The sequence below is a fragment of the Haliaeetus albicilla genome, chromosome 2 (genome assembly GCF_947461875.1).
Source record: "Haliaeetus albicilla chromosome 2, bHalAlb1.1, whole genome shotgun sequence".
In the NCBI taxonomy this organism is placed as follows: domain Eukaryota; kingdom Metazoa; phylum Chordata; class Aves; order Accipitriformes; family Accipitridae; genus Haliaeetus; species Haliaeetus albicilla.
In genome coordinates, this window is record NC_091484.1 from 52,960,170 (window position 1) to 52,980,422 (window position 20,253).

The 20,253-nt window shown below is 39.2% G+C and overlaps 1 protein-coding gene across 4 annotated transcripts in view; it reads left to right on the plus strand.

Moving 5' to 3' along the window:
- The window catches only part of SLC25A13 (solute carrier family 25 member 13), a 105,016-nt gene that overhangs the window by 44,155 nt on the left and 40,608 nt on the right, over positions 1-20,253 (plus strand). For all 4 annotated transcript variants that reach the window (XM_069774694.1, XM_069774687.1, XM_069774680.1 and 1 more), the window contains 6 exons: positions 7,928-8,067; positions 14,751-14,897; positions 16,459-16,597; positions 17,429-17,522; positions 17,694-17,778; positions 19,940-20,024. In XM_069774694.1, coding sequence (XP_069630795.1) covers positions 7,928-8,067; positions 14,751-14,897; positions 16,459-16,597; positions 17,429-17,522; positions 17,694-17,778; positions 19,940-20,024 — 690 coding nt within the window. The remainder of the gene's footprint in view (positions 1-7,927; positions 8,068-14,750; positions 14,898-16,458; positions 16,598-17,428; positions 17,523-17,693; positions 17,779-19,939; positions 20,025-20,253) is intronic.

The following is a 20,253-nucleotide window of genomic DNA, read 5'->3' on the forward strand; positions in this document are numbered from 1 at the left end:
TTTATACTAATACAGTACTGTTGTGGGAGTACATTTTGTGGTGCATTTGAAATTGAAGTATTTAAGTGGGGGAAAATGTATGTTAATGCTTTGCAAGAAAGTGATTTTTTTTTTTTTTTTTAATACCATCTATCTAAGCAAAATAGCTGTTAAAGAAATAGAGCTCTCAAGTCTGTGCTGGAGAATAAAGTGTAAAGTTTAGGATAATTTCTTCGAGCCAGGAGTTTGCTTTTATCACTTTTGTTGGTATATTAAACTGCTGTTGGAAACAATCATGTGAATTCTGAAGTAAATTTGTATTCCTGGACAATTACAGTGAAATCAGCCCCTGCCAGTGTAAAAAAGGGTGTTGAGTCAGTCTGGATTCTGAAAGTCCTGTGTTTTTAACATCTCCATGATAGGGGTAACAGAAATGAGTCCAGATGATGATTTCACTTACCCACATGGAAACGAGGGCATTGAATTTGATATGACAGCTTTGGTTACACGCAACCAACACTGGCTTATGTTAAGTAGCAGAACGCCCTGCTTGTGCATTACAATTCAGCACTAGTCCACAGCTGGACTGGCTCAACATAGTTAAATTGGTTAAAATGACCATTTTTATTATTTGAGTTTAATTTTGTCTTTGGGGATTTTCTCTGAATTTGGAGTAACTAGGCCTGAAAAAAAATAAGTTACCACTTACACATGCATGCACACACAGAAGATTATCAAAAGAAGTAAATTCTCTGCTTTTTAGGTGTTTATATGCAAGTGTATATGTGCAGCCTTATTTTTCAGGTGCGGATGAAACTCATCTTAGTCTAAATAGATCGGGTGCACTAATGGAGAGTTTTGCACTCTTTTGAATGAATCTGTTTTAAAACAGTAGCAGTACCACATGATAGAGCACAGATAAATTGCACTGACCTGAGCTACTATCTTTTTTCAAATCACCCCCCCGCCCCCCTTCTTGAGTCATGTAATGCAATCCCATTATCTTCAGCTTATGTGCTCTGTTTCTATTCTGCCAGCTTCAGTTTGAGTGTTCTACCAGATACCTTCCTTGTAATATTGTAATATTTTAAGAAGGAAAGAACCTAATTTATTTTTTTTATTAATTCAGAGTTGCAGAATAGATTGTGGTCCACGTTTTGTGAGGAATTAAGAGGCAGTGAAAGTACAGCATTAGTATATTATTTCAGGGCTTCTAACCTGAGGAAGAAGGTGGCTGTAACAGCCCTTCCTGTTCTTACTGCTTTGTTGAGGGGAGTTGGAGGGATGAGTACCTTTTCTTTGCAATCCTTAGTAATCAAGCTATTCCGATGTGTTACTTAATTTACAGCATGGCCACTATAAAACTGTTTCAACTCATTTCCTTGACAAAGCAGCAGCGAGATGAAGATGATGATTGTAGCACTTGTACTTCCAGAGTGTTGTACCTCTTCTGGGTGAATGGGGATGAATGGACAACCCAGCCAAGTGCTTGGACTGCCCATCATTCCACATCTTAGCTGAGTAGATGTGATGTTGGCATATGTTTTCCAAAGTAAAAAGTCATCATTACAGGACACTTAGTGCCAGACCGTAGAAGGATGGAAATAAACTTTTAACTAGCTGTGTATTTGAAGCTCACAACAGTAAATAAAAAAAACAACAAACAACCCAAAGAAAAAAAGCCAACCCAAACCTTGGATAAACCCCAACAATTCCAGTAAAACAAGATAATACAAAATATTATTACTTGAGTATTTTTGACATGTATGTATGCACATGTCTCTGTACACGTATACTTTTGCACAAGTTTATTGTACTTCTTCTGTGGCCAGGAGCAGCAAGGGCCAGCTGCTCCACCAGACAGGTGAGTCTACAGCCGAGCAAGGGTGCCAAGGGGCCAGGGCATGGGCACAGATCTCACTGACGAGGGGTGCAGTCCCACGCTACCTGAGCAAGGACAGAAGAGCAGGTCTGGTGACAGTGACCAGGGTCAGCCAGACAAGTCCACAGGGATGAGGCAGGTCCAAGGGAAGGCTGGGAAGTCAGGTCAGGGGGTTGGGGTTACCAAGGTGCAGGTGTCCCTACAGTATGGCTTACCAGGGAGGATCAAGGATGTGAGATGAGGCTTCTCCGAGCTCCTCCTCCTGCAGCACTTTGCCTGGACCCTGATTCCTCATGCTCGTGGGTGGGTCATGGGGAAGAGGTTGCAGAACCTGGTGGTACACTCAGGGTCATGAAACTTATGGAAGATGTGGAGTTGTTTCAAATGATCAGTGAGGACTAAAGCCTGTGGAAATTGTTCTGTTCTCATCTCCACTGAGCTTTAGGTCAGGTCTTGCTTGGCAGTTGGCAATGTGCTGGGGTTTCGTAGTCACGATGTTGAAACAGCTACTCTCATCAAAAGTTTAATTTGACCAGCTGGACTTGCTTCTTTGCCTTTTCTTCTGTGTAGGATTTATTTTAAATTACCTTGGGAGAAAAAAAGCACTTTTTTATTACAGCCATTTAAAGGAAACTGTTTCCAAATGCATGAACAGTAGTGCTTAACCATTAACAAAACATGATTTTTTAAAGGTATCACCTTTTGTCTGAGCAGAATGATGGGGATTTGCATATTCAGGTTTAAAAAACCTTATCTCTTTATACTAAAATATCTATTCCACACTCTTTGCATTAATTTTACTTCGTTTAATCCAAGTCATAGCTATAATGCTCGTATGTTCCTCTTCAGGGCCTTAAGTGTGATGAATATAGAAGCAGTTACTGCCAGAAGGGTTTGAAAAGGTTATTGGTGCATGTGGAACTCTTGTTAACTTATGATAATTTATGTCTTTTGAAGTTTGTCTTTTGTTTTCCTCTTTGCAGAAGGTAGCCTGTGTTCTTTACAGAGGTTGCTATTACCAATATCATGAGGGTAATCTCATTTTTTCTCAAGGCCTAGGGTTTCGGTACAGGTTTTCTATACCATGCACAAATTGCTTAATTATGTAAAGGTATAACATATATAAAATCTATAGAACATATAACTTGTATAAAATAGAGCCAATGATGATAGCTTTTCTGCAAAAATGTTGCAGCTATTTTGTAAGGACAGTGGGTTTTTTGTAGATGATCATAAAATCTTTTTCTAGCTATACATTGAGATAGTATTAACTTTATTGGACTTGATGACACTGCATGAAAAATTTATGTAGTTACACAAATAAATAGTTTAAAAGAATTTCAGATTTAGTACATCAGATATTTATGGACTGTACCCTGTAAAGATTTTAGTAGCTTGTTCTGTCAAGTGACTTTTCTTAAATGTAAAATATAGTGGGAGAATGACTTTCAGTTTTTTCCTTTTAAAATTTCAAATTTCCAAATATATAGTTTTCACTTGGGGAATATTGGTAGTCTTTGTTGTGTCAAGAGTGCCTGTAGTTATTCCAAAGCATGCTTTATTTCTATTATAATTCTTAATCACAGCATGGAAATGTGAATGCAGTATACTTGTTTGTACAGTAACATTTAAGCATAGACATCAGTACACTGGAGAGAAGAAAGTCCACAGGACTCAAAGGACCAAAGACCCCACTGTAAACCAGCAGGCAGTTCACCTGGAGGGAGAATAGAACAACTTTTTCGAACAGTGATCAGAAACCAATGACAAGGTACCTATTTTTTAATTAGAGGAAGCTTAGGGACAAACAATTATTTGTTTTAGAATTTTGCAATTTATTTTAAAATTGAGTTTTGAAGTTTAATTTTTTTAAAGATTGACACAACGGCATGGATTTCTAAAAGTGAATGTTTAAAATCTTCAACCTGTTGTTTGTTTTGCTTTCCAACAGCTCCTGGTTCAAACAATGCAAACACAGAAATGGTTGTATCTTTTGTTAGCTTTAGATTTTGTGCTCTTATGACTCCAGACACTGGAGAATGAACATTTCGCTTTTTTTAAAACTAAAACAATTAAATAGTGGTTTAGTATGGATTAAAAAGCTTCTGTTTATCAGATATTTTGATTAAATATTGGTTTAGGATCAAACCACAGTTGCCCAGAGAGGTTGTGGAATCTCCATCGTTGGAGATACTCAAACCTCAGCTGGCCATGGCCCTGGGCAACCTGACCTCGTTGGACTTTTCTTTGGCAGGAGGTTGGACCAGATGACATCCAGATGTCCTTTCCATCACAAATTATTCTGTAACTCTGTGAAACAGGTTCCTTTAAAAAAAGGTCTAAACAACCAAAATAACTCCTGGCTACTGAAGGACATTGCTGCTCCTCTATGTTTTACTGTGTTTAGTTCAGCAGCTTGTGGGTAGCCGTGGAACTTCAGCTGCAGGTTTAAGGCAAAACTACATTTTAAAATTGTCCGGTTTTTATTTTAATACTGGACATAGATAATTAGGAGATGATACTGTTAGAACTGAACAATAACTTGGAGTGAGTTCTAGCACATAATTGGATACATTTTGATGGTTAAATCACAGGCTAAAACATGTAAGATTTGTTCATGGAGTATGAACGGTCTTTAATGTCTGAATCGGGCAATCTGACTACAGATGAGACTCGAGTCAGTGACATTGTAGATGAATGGGGTGATGAGAGCTAGTGAGGAAAGAGGAAAAACACTGTCCTCTGAGCATATATAGGAGTTTGTGAACCATAAATAGTTGCAAAAAGGAAATACAGGGTATGTGTAAAAAGGCAGTGTTAAACAGGATACTGATCAAAGAATCGGTAGAAGCACAGTAGGCAGTCTTGCAGTCAGCTGCCTGCACTATATAATCCAACATGCACTCTGTCAAAAAAGCATTTCGTATTAGTTGCCAAGTCAATATACAGTATGACTTTGAAAAGATCCAGGAGTGTAGGGAGTTCTCTTACTATTGTACTAAGTACCTACACTAATGCAGCAGTCTGTGTTTTCCAAGTCATAGCAAAAATTAAGTGTGCATCTCCTGCTTGGACTGTGCAGAGGGATATTTGTACTTACATGAACTTCTGAGGCATGCGTGTAGCCTTTAATCTCTAAAATAGACAAGGGAATGCAAATGCCCTGGATATAGACCTTGCTATATTCCTAGATGGCTTGATAAGGTTTTAAGTTCTATTGCTGTGGGTTCCTTTGCCATTTATAATGCCAATAATTAAACATTGTATTTAGTCTGAAATTGCTTTTCTTTTCACTTCTTGATGTTTGATTTTCTTCAGCTGGAATTTTTCTTTTGGGCCCCAACTAAGGAGGGTTTACAGGGCACAGAGTTGGGGAAGCAAAATGCATTGTTACTTCAAGATGGCTAATGTATGATAATGAATTAAAATAAAATTGGTGGCATAATCAGAGGACACTCTGTAACTTTCATATGTTAACAAGCTGAAGTAAAGATTGTGAGGAGCCTGGCCCCATCAAAAGGAATTTGAGACTGCTTTTATACTAGCTAAGTTTTTTCTATTTCTTACCTCAAATCAAGTAAGAAAGCACCTTTTTTCTCTGACAAAGACAAATCTGGAGTGCAACGAAGCATAGCTTTTGGTAAATAGTGACTTGTTCCTAATCTCTTCCAAACAGTATCAGTGTTTTGCTCTGGGGAAATTCAGGAGGTGGGGTGAGAGGGAAGGAGGAAGCAGATGAGCACCTGATTTCTGTGCAAGAGACACATACTGGAGCTGTTCTGTGAATATCTTCATTCCTCTGGAAAAGCAGAGTGGTCGCTACCAGGAGGAGACAGCCTTCATTTCCTCTTGTTTGCAGGCAATACAGGCCGTCTTCTTCATGCTGGTTGCCTTCTTTGAAGGAAGTCTGGCAGAAAGCGGGAACTTTTAGAAAGGTGATCTCCAATAACATGTGGCAACAAGGTGCCTCGAGCTGTGTCAGTAGGAAGCATCCTAAATAAAAGACTTTCAATAGAGGGACAGGACCTCACCCTGAACCAATTGGCTTTCCCTCCCGTTGCCTTGAGAGCAGAATTTTGCTCCTGGAGAATGCTGGCAGACAAGATCCAAGCTGGCTGTGGTGGAGCTTGAAGACATGAATGAACAATGATGTCCTGGGGGCACTGACATTGCTTGCAGAAAATTCTCATAGGACATTAGGACTTGAAGTTCTGAATTTTAAGAATTTGAGGTTAACTGAGGTCAGTCTTTCTGTTTGTAAGTTAAACCCAGCTTGCTCTTTCACCACGGATTCCCTGGGATCAGTGGGTGGTGTGTTTTTAAACATGAAACTACTGACTGTGTTGAGGGATGGGAAGAGGTCTGCAGTATCATCTCTGCTCGCTGTGAAACCCCCTTGCTTTAGAACAAGCTGCCTTCTGGGTAACGCCAACTGCAGTGCTTCTGGGTCTGTGCAGCAGGACACCTGCCCCTTTTACATCCTTGGGACCATTTTTTCCTATGTCTTTATCCTTCATTCACTTGGTTGCTTCCTGACATGTTCCTGGCTCTCAGCCATGCCACCCTGCTCTCACTTTCTCCTGCCTCCTTGCCTAAAAGTGGGAATTCCACCCTGGCTGGGTTTCCCTGGGCCAGCAGAGCCACTGTGCCTGGCTGGCATGGGCTGAACCAGAAGCCAGAACTCAACTTGCGCAGGAGACAGGACCTCGTGGCCCCAGGGAGCCGGCTCCCACCTTTGCTTGTGGCACTGGGATGAGCTGGAAGGCGGCTCCCAGGCGAGGTGGCTCCCAGCTTCTTCTGCACACAAGCAGGCACAAAGCTGTGCTGATTTCCTTGACCCCAGGCACCAGCCACGCTTGGGAACTGGCTCCCAGCTCTGCTGCTCGCAGAGACAGACAGGAGCTCAGGGTTTGGGCTCCTGTGCTTTGCTCTTTCTTCTACAAAGCATGAAGGGAGCAGGAGACCAGCTCCTGGCCCTGCCTGTGGGTAGGGAGTGTCTCCTGGGAACCAGCTCTCTGTGCCTGCAGGAACTAGCAGGAGACAAGAGCTGGCTCTTTGCTGACGTTGCTGGAGGAGTTGTACGGCAATTAGAAAGGTGTGTAGCAGTTGGGAACCTCTGGTCTTGAGCTTGTTTGTCGGAAGATATCTTTGCCCTATATTTTTGGCTGAGACAGACTGTCACACTGAAGTGGGCACCATCGTGTGAGACAGGTACTTCCTCAGATCTTGTTGCTCTTGCCATTAGTTAAAATATGTACAGTCCAGTTCCAGCAATGTATGGTCCATCTTACTGATTGTACAACTTGCTGTATTTCAAATAGTCGTTTCTTCACCAGAAATGCCATGTATTACCAAAAAGTCTGCCAAGCCTGTATAAACTGTTGCCTGGTTCTGACTCCTAAACTGAACTAAACTATGAAGCTTGCATTTCAGTGTGATCAAACAAATTTGTCATGCTGCCCCCATCCTGGTAGCAGAGGTCTAGGGTTAAAGTCTGCTTAGTGCTGGAGGTGGTGAGAAGTTTGTGTACCTGCCTGCCATGTACCCCCCATCCACTGTCCTGGATGTCACTGCTTCTGTAAGGTAACTACAGAACAGTGGATCTTGAAGTACTGGTATTTTTGTAGTTGATTTGTTTGAATGTGGAGAACTCTGGGAATAATACAGAAGCCTGAATTATAGTGACACAAAACTTTCATTGTTAGGAGCTTGAAAAGATTATGCTGAAAATTGGTTAGTTCTAGTCATCTTTTTATAAATTGTCTTTTAATTTTAATCTTTTCTTGCTTGACTTTGAAACTTGAATATCTAGTTGGGTCTCTTCTGATCAAATGCGGTGAGTATAAAACTTCACAAATAGCAAGATTGTTCAGAAACTGTTTGTGAGGGTGTTCAAAACTTTATGATAATTTTGGTAAATGGAAAAATTAGGTTTGCTTTACAATATGTTACTAATTTATATGAACAGTATCGCTTTCCTGTTAGAAAATATCATATTTGTTTACATGCTTGTCTCTATTGTTATTTTATTTTATTATTAAATGAACATTTTTCTTTTCTTCCCAGAGGACGCTAAGCAAGTTTTTGGCCAGACCACGATTCATCAGCACATTCCTTTTAACTGGAATTCAGAGTTTGTACAGCTGCATTTTGGAAAGGATAGAAAAAGACACCTAACATATGCGGAGTTCACCCAGTTTTTACTGGTGGGTCTAATACAATACAGTTTGTCAAGACTAATAAGAAGGTTACAAAAATCAAAGTATTTGGAAACTTGCCAAATACCATGCTGGTAGGAAAGTTGAAAGATAGACCAAGTATAGGCTTTTACAGTCAGAGTGCTGGACTTTAATAGTGTGTTGATATATAGTATATGCTTATGGTAAAATTGCTGATTCAGGCTAGCTGGTTTGGTTTTTTTTTTTCTTTTGTTTTTGGCACCTGTGTGTAGAAGCTGATTTTTTTTCTACACTGTTGTGTAGACAGAGACATGAAATTAAAAACCTAGACCTTTAAGTCTGAAAATCTCCTGTATATTTAAATCCATGAGTCAAAGAATGTTAAATAACAGTATTGAACATTTTCGACCCAGTTGCCAGACTGGTATTGAGAAGTACTTCTGTCTGTAAACAGCATGTTTACCAAACGTGTATTTAATTCAGTGCTGATATCCAATAAAGATGTTTTGCTGCAAGCCCTTTCCACACACTTCTTTACTTTCGACCTTTTTTGAATTAAGAGTATCTCAGATAGGGAAAGGCTATTTAGCTTTGCTTGTGGTAGATAGAGAATAAAATACTACCTTTCTTTTGCAAGGAATTCTGGGCTATTCATACTTCGGGGTACTTTGTTACAGAAAGTAAAATATTGTGCTAATAAAATGTAAACAGATTATCTGTATTTCAGCAGTACTGTTAAAAATAGTCTTCAGTAGGAAAAGTGATCCTTGAAGTGGTGAAACACGTGAGTTTCTTATTTGTATTCCTTCTGAATACTTAATGCCTGTATTAGTATTTACACTAGAGAGTTTTAAAATGGGAACCTGCTTCAAGACTGCAAGGTTTCTTTTTTTCTTGTTTACACAAGTATGTTAGTTCACAGTAGGAGGTGGTATCATTTTGATGAGGAATAATTAAGATAATGCTATTGAGACAAATGTTTCAAATTGACTTTGTAGAACAGAGCCTAATTAACTTTGTATGAAGAGGACGTCAGGTATGACATGATTAAATTGTATTCCCTTAGGTTTTGTATTGACTATTGTAACTCCTAAGTAGCTAAGGCATAGACCAGTTTTGTGATGGAATAGTGAACTAGAACCTCTTTTAGATAAAAAAGCAAATGTGTTACTTGATTAGGAAAAAACACCCCTGGCTACATGTTCTGGTGTTCTACTACCTCCTTCCAACTACAGAATAAGACCTGGATATGTATCCTGATTTTGGTGGATTAAAATCATAGTCTTAACAGAGTACCAGTCCTGTTTGCCTCATGTGTCTGTTTGTTTAGAGATCTGAGAACAACCTGAAGAAAAACCCAGAATGAGAAAAAGGATACTTTTTTCCCCCAAAAAAGGGGAGTAGCGGTGAGAGAGGTTAGAGCCACAGACCTAAAAGAGCCTGTAACCTCATGGCTGGGTATTTGGAAGAGTTGAGTTCTTTCTTTGTGTCTTTGGGTTCTTTCATGTTTTTTCTTTGAATTAGGAAAAGCAAGAGCTGAGGCAGCAGTTTTCTAACTTTGGAGATGAGTCCTAACTACTAGGCTTTCTCATCCTGTGGAGGGGTGTTCCTCTTTCCTTGTCTGAAAGGACTTTCCTTGGATGTGATCATATTCTGGGGAGAATTGTATTTGGTTTTGGTATGTCTTGCCCCTGCCTTTTTTTTTTTTTTTTTTTTTTTTTTACCAGCGCCACTGCAAAAGTGGATCTTAGCTAGTTGCAGTGCAGAGTAAAAGGTTGTGTTGGAACGCATCAGTGGTCCTCATGAGCCAGGCAGCCCTTTTGGTGATGATCCATATAGGACAAAAAGAGGGAGGAAAAGCATAAACCTGGAGACAAAGGATGATGATTCTGGGTGTCCTCTAGAGAGTTGAGATGCATTCAGGAAAAGTTCTAAGGCTGCTAATAAAGATGCTCTCAGCATATTTGCAAGGATTTTCAAATAAATTAATTGTCCTAAGATTCTGCCAAAGCTGTCTGCTATCAGTACAGTTTGTTAGGATGCTCAGTCAGTCACAGTAATTGGGTACATCTGCCTACCCACTTTCTAGAACTGTAAATCTTTGGAACGCCTAGGTTTCCCAGGTGATTCTTGTTTTGCAGCATTGTATTACAGATACTGAAGTTTGAACACACAACTCTCAGCACAAATTGGAGAGTTAATGTTCACAGGCATAGAAATCTTCCTTTAAGCTCTGTAACCTGTGGTAGTCAGCCTTTCCTTCTGACATTCTGCCTGTGCATGAGTCAGTCTCCTTGGTCTGATGTCTAGACCTTGGACCTTAGACAGCAGGAGACCACAGTGGATACCAAATTACCTTTCTGCATTCCTGATGTGTGAATGCTCTTTACATTGCACTTAACATGGACCAGATGGTTCTGTAAGGCGCTTCAGGTACTGTTTTGTAAGTACAATGCAATTTGCAACTTTTAATGAAATAATCCAGCTAGATTCAAATTCATTCACGCTGGGTCCTATTATGCCACATAAAATTTTTACATATTCATTATCTGTCGCAGCATTTGGGGTAATCATCACTTCTGGCAAAGCTGAAGATACGTGGAAAATAACATTATTATATTTGATCCGCGCACAAGATGGATCGCTCTGACTTTAAGTAAGAAGAGTTTATATGGGATTCTGAATATTTACATCCTGCCAGCACTTTTTTTGTCTACAGTAACAGAGATTCCCAAAAGTATAGCCTCCAAACTGTTTGACTCTAATACAGTTAACAATCTGTTTGCATCAACCCAGAGCTCAAGGTGTGTTGTTTTACCCTGCTTCTCATTTTGCTAGCTTAAAATTAGCTTGTATATCTCCACTATATATCCATCACATCTATATGTTTGGATATGGTCATGTTCCATCATCACCTAAGTGGCAAGTCTGCTTCACGAAGAGCAACACTGGCCCCTTTCTCAGCACGTAAAATCTATTCCGCAGGATGAATTTTAACATAGGCTTACATGTGGGCCTGGTAAATCCATTTCCACATTGTCTGGGAATTTATTTGTGCCCAGCATATTAGCTGATGAAGTAGTACTCTTTATAATTGAACCCTGGGACCTAGTCCAGTGGAAAGGATTGTGCTGTATCTGATGACTTGTAGATCCATTGGGATGGAACCCAAACATAAATCTCTAAGTGGAAAGTAAAGAAGCTTTTAATGAGCTGCAAGTGAAAGCTGAGGTAAAAATCTCTAGATAGGAAATAATTTCATGAAAATTCTGGTGCCAGCATGCCTGCCATGATGTGCAAATTAATTTTTCACAAAGTCCTATACTACCTGGGGGAATTCTGGACTTCCAGCATCAAGGGAGAAGCTTGTTTTCTAAGTATATCTAAGATTACAGAAAGTCTAGTCAGAGAAGAGTCTTTAGAATGTATAATTTGTATTGCAAAGCAATGAGGATTGTATTTCTTCCAACCTTCATTTGTCTAGGTAAACAATATTGGACTGAAATAGGTGAAACAATAAAAATTATTGCAAGTCAGATAGCACCTCTAAACACTACAGCTTTGTTTTATAGTTTTTCAGTTTATTTTTAAGGTGGTATTTTTTATCTTAGCTGCATATACACAGCATAAGCAATGTTATAAACGTCTCATAAAGATTTCCCTGATAAATTGCTGGTAGCTACTGAGCCTCATTTTGAAACGTAGTTAGTCATGCTGTGAGATGTCTCAACTTTCAGGCTTGGAGACCGAGGGAGTAGATAGCCTTTCTTTTGCATTAAACACTTTAAGGAGTTTATTACGTTGTTATGCAATGTACAGTGATTAAAGAAGTGATATCTGTCTGTGGTTTTTTTGTGCCTGACTTTATAGGTGAAATTTAGTTTTGAGACTAAGTGTGTTACCATGTAATGGTCTGCATGTTCTTGTATGCTGTGTCACTGCCATGGTCATGGTTTGGGTATGTCATGTGGCTGAAGGTCCTTGTGCTTTTTTTCTGCTCAGTGCAACTGGAAGATGCATAGCACAGCTCAAAATAACCGTAGCCTAAAAAGACCCTACCGTTCTGAGAAGGTGGGATGAATCTTCTCTATCTATTTGCAGTATGCTTAAACCATTCCATTTGATCTAAGGAGGAGGTGCAAATAGGGAGCTCCAGGAGACTGACATCATCCTATTCAGAGTTTTGTCTTGCTGTCTGTCTACAGCTAAGTGGCTCTTTTGTAGCTGACAAGAACATGGGCAAATGGCAGCACTGAGTCCTTGACCATGTGTTTAAGCAGGTGGGATAATTCTTCTGTCTAGTGGGTTCCACAGGTACCAAGAAGATTGAAAGGAATCATGTTAGCAAGGATAGGATGGGGTGATTTGGCTTGTACTCAGCTGTAGTACTAACAGCCCTTTTGCAATTAGCTGGGTGATGACAAGAAACATGCACTTAATGTACCTCTCTGGAACGTGAGCCCTGCTTTGCTTCTGTGGCTGAGACGTCACTGTCAGCCAAGGTCCAACCAGTGGTATACGTACCTCCAAATTTGCTGATAGGTGTACACAGGTGGTAAGAGATTGGACTTCTGTAAGTGGTGTCCAGGTTTTTTACTGCATTATAGTGCTGGATTCTGCCAGCACAACACTGCCAGCAATTTCAGTGGTTAAAACAAATTGAACAAGAGGAGGAGAAGAAAGCAACGTTCACAGTTTCCCATGTAATCCTGCTGCAAAATTAAATTTATTTTTTCTTTGGTGATGCTGCCACTTAATGACAAACATTTTTTGTTCATTTGTTCATATGTTTCTACCTGCCAGGTGTATTTAGGGATAGAAGAGTTATTATACCCAACTTCTCTTCAGAGCTCTCTGCTTCCCGAGTAGCTGCCTGCCTCAAGCTGACGAAATTTTTTTGTGTTCTTGTGCTCCTCCCACCGTAAATCTCCCGAAATTGCTTGCTTCCAAATTCCTCTTGAAATTATAGTCACAATTGTAGTGAAGCAAGAGCTTACATGGCTGCATCCAGCTGGAGTGAATATTATTGCTGAATTGTAACACCTCCACATAGGGGGCTATAATGTAAAGGAAACGTGACAGAACTGAAATTGTAACACTTCAAATTATAACCCCCACAAGTGTTTCTCATCAAAAGCAGAAATTTCTGAATAATTCTGAGAGTGAAACAGTGTTGAAACATTGATCAGTCCTTTCCTCCCCACCCCTTTCCTCTTTCTGCCTAATATATTAGGAGATTTTCATCATACCTTTCAGGTCAGGGTGCAGTGTTTTAATTAGAAATTAGGACTGAAATTGGAGATGTCTGGAGGCTGAAATGAAAGGACAAGCGTGGTTTGAGTGGCAGCGTGCATCGGTGGTTGTGGTGTGAGCTGAATGAGCTGAAGTAGGGGTGGCAGCTGCAGGCCTCTGGCAGGTCTGATGCTACACCGACTGAATTTGCCTTTCGCCCTTCATTCTCTATTCCCTTGAATACTGCTGTGAGATAAATATCAACTTACAGGAGATCATATTCACTGTGAATACATCGTGCTGGTGATTCTTGACTAGCCTGAGTCTTGGCTTAATATGACTTTTAAGGCATATATTTGCAAATATAATGAAAATAATAAGATAGTGTCAAGGTCCACTGCAAGACTTGCTTAGTATTGCTGACATACTTTTGCTCTGATTCCATTTTCTGAATAAGTGATTATGAATATGTATTCAGACTAAGCACTGTATTTTTAGGGAATAAGTTTTTGTAAGCCTTATTTAAAGGGAGGACATGGCAATGATAATTTTTTTTCCTCCATTCAGCAAAGAAAGACAGATTGGGAAGTCTTAACTACATCACCAAAAGGTCTTTCTGGTTTTGGCAAACCTGTAGAACTGAACAAAAAGTTCATATGTATTATCGAGTTACTATCTGTGCAAGATCATTCCTTTTAAATGAAAAAAAAAAAAGTAGTCTAACAGTAATTCATGAAGAAAGGGTGAAGGTTACAGTAGGAAAAGATACAGTTTTGAGAAATAAAATGCCTTTTTTCTCCCCTCTTCTCTCAGGGGTACATTTGAATCACAAAATGAGATTATCAGGTAGTTGCATCAGATAATGCTTGTGATTGATCTCTGCCTGTTACTACTGCTGAAATACTGAGAATTGATCCTTAATCAGTTGTGATACAAAGAGTTCTAACTAAACTGCTGGTGTCTTTTGTAGACAAATAACTTTGTTTTAAATGAGGATGCTTTTTGAGGGAATGCTTTCAAGATTAGTGGATGTCTACATGGAGATCTCTGATGATTGCATTATCCTTGTTCAATGAGTAGCAAACGCTTTTACAGAAAGTATTTTGACCTGCTGTGACACATGCAATAAACTGGATAATGCACATCATGGAACACTTTAATCTCCATGAGTGGGAGATTACCTGCACTGGTGTGTTGATATCTGTCCTCCATTTCTCAGTTAAATGAATTGCATGACCTAATGTCCAGACAGCAGAGAAGTCACGATGGTTGTCCTAGATATTGAGCTCAATGACAGAGACCATATTTGTCACTGATAGAAAAGCCTGAAAGTTACACATCCAATATCCAAGGAAAATTAGATTGCATGTTGTCGTGTTTTGTTAAATACGAGATATCTTGTAGGATTGCATTATATAAAATCTAACTATTAAGGTGATGATTTTGAACCTAACTTTTTTTTTTTAATGTGTTTTCAGGAGATACAGTTAGAACATGCAAAACAAGCTTTTGTGCAGAGAGACAATGCTCAGGCCGGAAGAGTCACAGCTATGGACTTCAGGGACATTATGGTCACTATCCGGCCACACATGCTGACACCATTTGTAGAAGAATGTCTAGTAGCTGTGAGTAGTTCTGGTATCCCGACTGGCAAAGACCTGGGATACAGATGTGGGATTCCTTTTTTATGTACCTCAACCACTATATGTGGCACGTAGTCCAGCTTATGGATGCATGTTTTTAAGTCTAGCAGTTATTATCTACACATATGAAAGTTAACCCTCATTGCAGAATATGTATCCTCAATGTTCCTGGTCTCCTGAGACAAAAGGCAAAGCAGGTATATGGACCTTAGTAATGGCCTACAAATGTAGAGTTTGCCTGACTATTTCCAGTCATTCCATCACAGTAGACTGTGTCAAATATGTTAAATACCATTGCATCCCACTTAGGAAGTCATCCTCAAAGGACTTGTTTTGTAATGTCAGGTCTAAGCTCCTGAGTGTAATTTCCAAGTACCTGGGACAGTGAATGAACTAGAATCACCCAAGGATGTTCAATATATATTAACTGATAGTTATTACACTAGAGTATACACTTTTTTCAGCGTGAAGTGCATAAACCAAATTAAATATTACAATTCTGCAATTTCACTGAAGAAAAAAAAAATTACATTTGGTTTTGACCACAGTTTCTAATCTTGGGAACTTGTAACAGCACCTTCCAAGTAATCCAAAGTCTGGCCATATCCATGTTTAAAGAAATCTGTTCTGCTTTGACTTGCAAGGGAGAATTCCAGGGGGTTTGTGAAGTGATGAGAACTGCAAACTCTGGACAGAATATTGGAAGAAGCATATAGCAAAAAGCATAGCCAGAAGACTTAGGGACTGACAATGAGATCTGATACTTTCTCCCTTGATTCTCTCCCCAGTCTTGTTACCAGCTTTCTTGGGTCATATACTCTTTCATAAAACATAAGATTTTTGATTCTTCCTCAAGATCAATTAAATTTTGGCAAGCATATGCATTGTTTTCAGAAATTTCCTTGATCACCAATCTTATACTTTAAATAGGGAATTGATTCAATAATTTTTCTGTGTGCAGACCCAACACCACTTTAAAATAAAGTTTTAGGCTCAGTTCTCATTTGAGAATGAATAACTGTTTGAACCTTATTGTTCCCATTTTGTTTGACTGCCTGATACAAGCCTGAGAGCTTACTGCTGGTTTTCCATGACTTGAAATGCCTGTGAATTTAAATGTTTCAGTTGACCTTTTTCAGAATATGTTTTGATTTTGTTGAAATTTTTCTGTATAGTAATATACTTTACATGTAGAAGTAGATTTCCTCATTACTAGAAATAAGCCAACTTATGAAACATTTCCAAGTGAAGCAGTACTGAAACTTGAACTTTGTAAATTACTACTGGTTATGTTGCTATAATCCTGCATATGTATTTGTTTAGGTTTGTAGGGTGGGGAGAGTTTTACATTCTGGTCATGATTAGTTTCAGTAACATAAGAATCTTTCATAGTTTTCTTTATTTTGCAGGTTTTTTTAAAAAGCAAGCCTGTGCTACTGTCGCTCTTGTAAAATAACATTGTTTGAAAACCTTCATTTCAAGATTTTTCTTAGTCTTGTAACAGTGTCCTTACTCTTTTCTTCTTTTACTGTCTCTACTCTAGGCTGCTGGAGGTACCACTTCCCATCAGGTCAGCTTTTCCTATTTTAATGGATTTAATTCTCTCCTTAACAACATGGAGCTCATTAGAAAGATCTACAGTACTCTGGCTGGAAATAGAAAAGATGTGGAAGTCACTAAGGGTTGGTAGAAATGTTTGCAGTCTGGAAGTTTCCTTGGGTGTTTGGTTGGGGCGGGTGGAGGGAAAGACCTCATCTGTATGCTTTTAAATCAATGGGAGGGGGAGAAAGCCTGCCTCGTTAGGATTCCTTGGTACGCCACTCAGTTTTGTACACTCCTGTTGGAGTCCACCCTCCAGGTTTTTCATTTTGTTTCAATCAGAAAAAGGTCCTAGTAAACTGGTGGTGGGGGCAGGGTGAGGAAAGTATGTAAAGATATTTAAAAGTTTAAAAAACTTCCTAGGACTCCTGCCAAATTGGCAGCCTATTAAAGTGACCTTCAAGGGTAGTTGAAGAATTCCATAAACTTGTATTGGCGACACAGTAAGCTGATCTACAAGCTTGGAACAAGATGTTATCTGCTATATCTAACCACTTTTATAGAGAATTCCCTGTGCAATGCCAAAGTTTCATTAATGTGGCCTACTGGGACTATGCATGAAAAGTTCCACATCTCTTGACTCCTGAGGTTTTTTTCTGTTTGCTTTTTATTTTATTTTTTTCCCTCTGACTGGCAACTGATTGATACCGTATGTCAGATATCCTAAATCCTGCTGATAGTGCTAAGCTTTAAGACCAGAGAGTTGTACTTACTTGCATGAAGGATAGACTATTTAAAACATACATTTACATAGTGGCAGAAACACTTTTGTGGTGGGTCACTTTTGTTCCCCTTCTCCCTCCCCCACCAGCATCTTCTACTTAATGCTAAAATGTAAAGCAGCTCTGGGGTGCTCTGGATTATTTGTTCTAGTTTGATTAGTTTTTCTTTTCTATATTTTTATTCTGCTGCAGAGGAGTTTGTTCTGGCAGCTCAGAAATTTGGTCAGGTTACACCCATGGAAGTTGACATCTTGTTTCAGTTAGCAGATCTATATGAGCCACGGGGGTAAGTGGAGAATTATCTGTCCTCCTCTCTTTCCTTTCCTCCTCTCTCCTTGGAAGGAGTGGGAGGTGGTGTTGGGGAACAGGATTGTGTAGTAGTGGCCACATGCAAGTAACTTCTTGTGATTTGAAAACCCATCTCTAAGCAAATGCTAAGCTGAATTAATTTCCTCAGGCGCATGACGTTAGCTGATATTGAAAGAATTGCTCCTCTGGAGGAAGGGACGTTGCCTTACAACCTGGCTGAGGCTCAGAGGCAGGTAAGAACAGAAGCCAGTATGATGCTATTATCTGTTTCCAGTGCTAAGTAAATAGATAGCCAACCTCCTTCTGTGTTGTTGGCTACGTTGCTTTTCTCTTGTGTTCTGTAATATCTGTGAGGAATACCTTCTTGTTAGAATTTATTTTTAACCTGTGTCACGTACTCTCCATCTCTTCTCTGTGCCCCTTTCTCTTGGGCTGCATTTGGACAGGTTAAATGCAATTTACTTTGGAAAGATAAAATGTATATGAGTGTCACCCAGCCATTCAGTAAATATTAGGTGTATACCTAATTAAGGTGTTTATGTTTTGTGATTCTGTTGCTCTCTGCTCTTTTTAATGAGGAAAGAAGACTTCCTGCTTCGAATATGGATAGCAAATTCAGCATCTAGCCTATTAAATAGCAGCCCTTGTTCTGAACACACACGCAAGTTCCTGGCTTCAGAGTGTTCTCTACTTTGCCTTGAGCTCTGCTGAATATCAAAATAGGAGAGATTGTTTAGTCTACCATTACAGTTTCAGTAAAAGCATTAATATTCTCTGCATTTCCAAAAACTAAAGGCTTTCGATGGTATAACAGCAAATGAACTTCTGTTGTCTTTGAGGCAAAAAAAAAAAAAAAGAATGTTGTTCAAATGTCAAACCTGTTGACCTTTTAGTTTTCATATTATTTTAGCATATCTTATATTTTCATTGACACGAGTTTCTGTACAAATAGATTTAAAACTAACCCTCTGTTTCTGTTTCTCTCTGTCTCTATTTTGAGGCAGTCTTAACTTTGTGTCTTGTGAGACTAAGGGGTTTTTTGCTGGTTTTTTTTTTCCTGCTCTGGGTCTGTGCGGAGACGCCAGTTTGACCACAATGAGTTGATGCAGGCTACATTTTTAGGACTACCAGGCCATAAGCCAGGCCTCTGTGTGTGTACACATGCATCTCTTGCTTCTCTTTCTTCTTCTCCTCCCTCCCCTACATGTGAACACCCCCACCACCACTCCAAGACAGTATCTAGGGTGGCGGTTTTATGTTTGTTTGAGCAGTGACTAAATGTTGACTATGCTGGGATGAATTCAAATGAGTTGGCTCCCAAAAGCTCACCATCTATTCCTAGAAGACTTCTAAAGGAGTTAAAAGCATTTGCATTGGACTGAATATCAAGTAACGTAAGTTACAATAGGTGGCAGTAAAATGTAGCCAAAAATGAGGTGCTGAAAGTAGCAGCTTCTTCAATTTTTGCTTTGGGGCCACTGTCTTTGCTAGTATGATTTATGCTGTTTTAAGAGGCTAGGATATATGAACCTGCTTAAATCTTACAATTTCTTCTGCATATGTGTCCTACCTTTTCATTTTTCCATTCAATTCCTCTTTAATGTCAGCTGCTTGATGCTAAGACTGAAAATATTTTCAGCTATATTGATACCTTCAATTTATTTTCTGGCCAGCTCCACGCACACTGGAACATTAGCTAGAACTTGAACACGTTTTCAGGAAAAAATATATCCATATTTTTATTTTGTCCTTTTACTTGTAGTATCCTAAAAAAAAAAGTATTACAAAAAGTGATAGTAAGTATGGAAGGCTTAATGCCCCTGCAGAACTTCTGTTTTCCTAATTCTTTTCTTTCATTAGATAGAAATGTTAAATCTGGAGCACTTCTGCAATTTATTTTTCATGGGGTTGAATCTAGCACTCATAGACTGTGAGCAAAATTAAGTTTTGCTTTATGAAACCTTATTTTCCTTTGGCTAATATGTATGAACAATGCTTGCATAGTTGATGGCCTGAGAAGTAACAGGTATACCTGGTTTTGGCAACAGTAGAATGAAATTCCAAACTGGAGTTGCTTTTAGCTGTAGAAAATTAATGACTTGCGATGCAATATGTGTGCCCTCATATGCACATTTAGACCATTGATTTTGGAGTTGTATAATTTTGTTGTAGTATCAGTCTTTCTTTGCTATTCCAATCTGAAGAGGCTACATTATACGGCACTTAGAAATCAGTGGAAAAGAAATAATAATTGAAAACAAAATCTCCAGTTTATTGTGGGATTTTTTCCAGGTATCTGTATATTTATCTCTGTGTGATCATGAGATGTTCTCTCATGAAATACGATGTTCTGATTATTTTTCTTGTCTTTCCTTTTAAATCCTGTCTCGACAGAAAGCTTCAGGTGATGTGTCTCGACCTATTCTCATCCAGATTGCAGAATCGGCATACAGATTTGCCCTTGGTTCGGTTGCTGGAGGTTAGTCATGGCTGAGCAAAAGAATATTCATCTTCACTGTTTGGGTTTTTTCTTCTCCTGCCCTTCTTCCCTTTCTGCCTTTCATTTAAGTGTGGAAGGCTTCTCAGTCTTTCCCTTGGAGCCATGTCTAAGGGATGGGATGTCTATAAGTTTGAAGGGGAAGGGGTCATCTGGTCTACAAGAGTTTTGGAATTTACGAGCCCTTGGAGTTTGCAGATGGTGTTGCTAT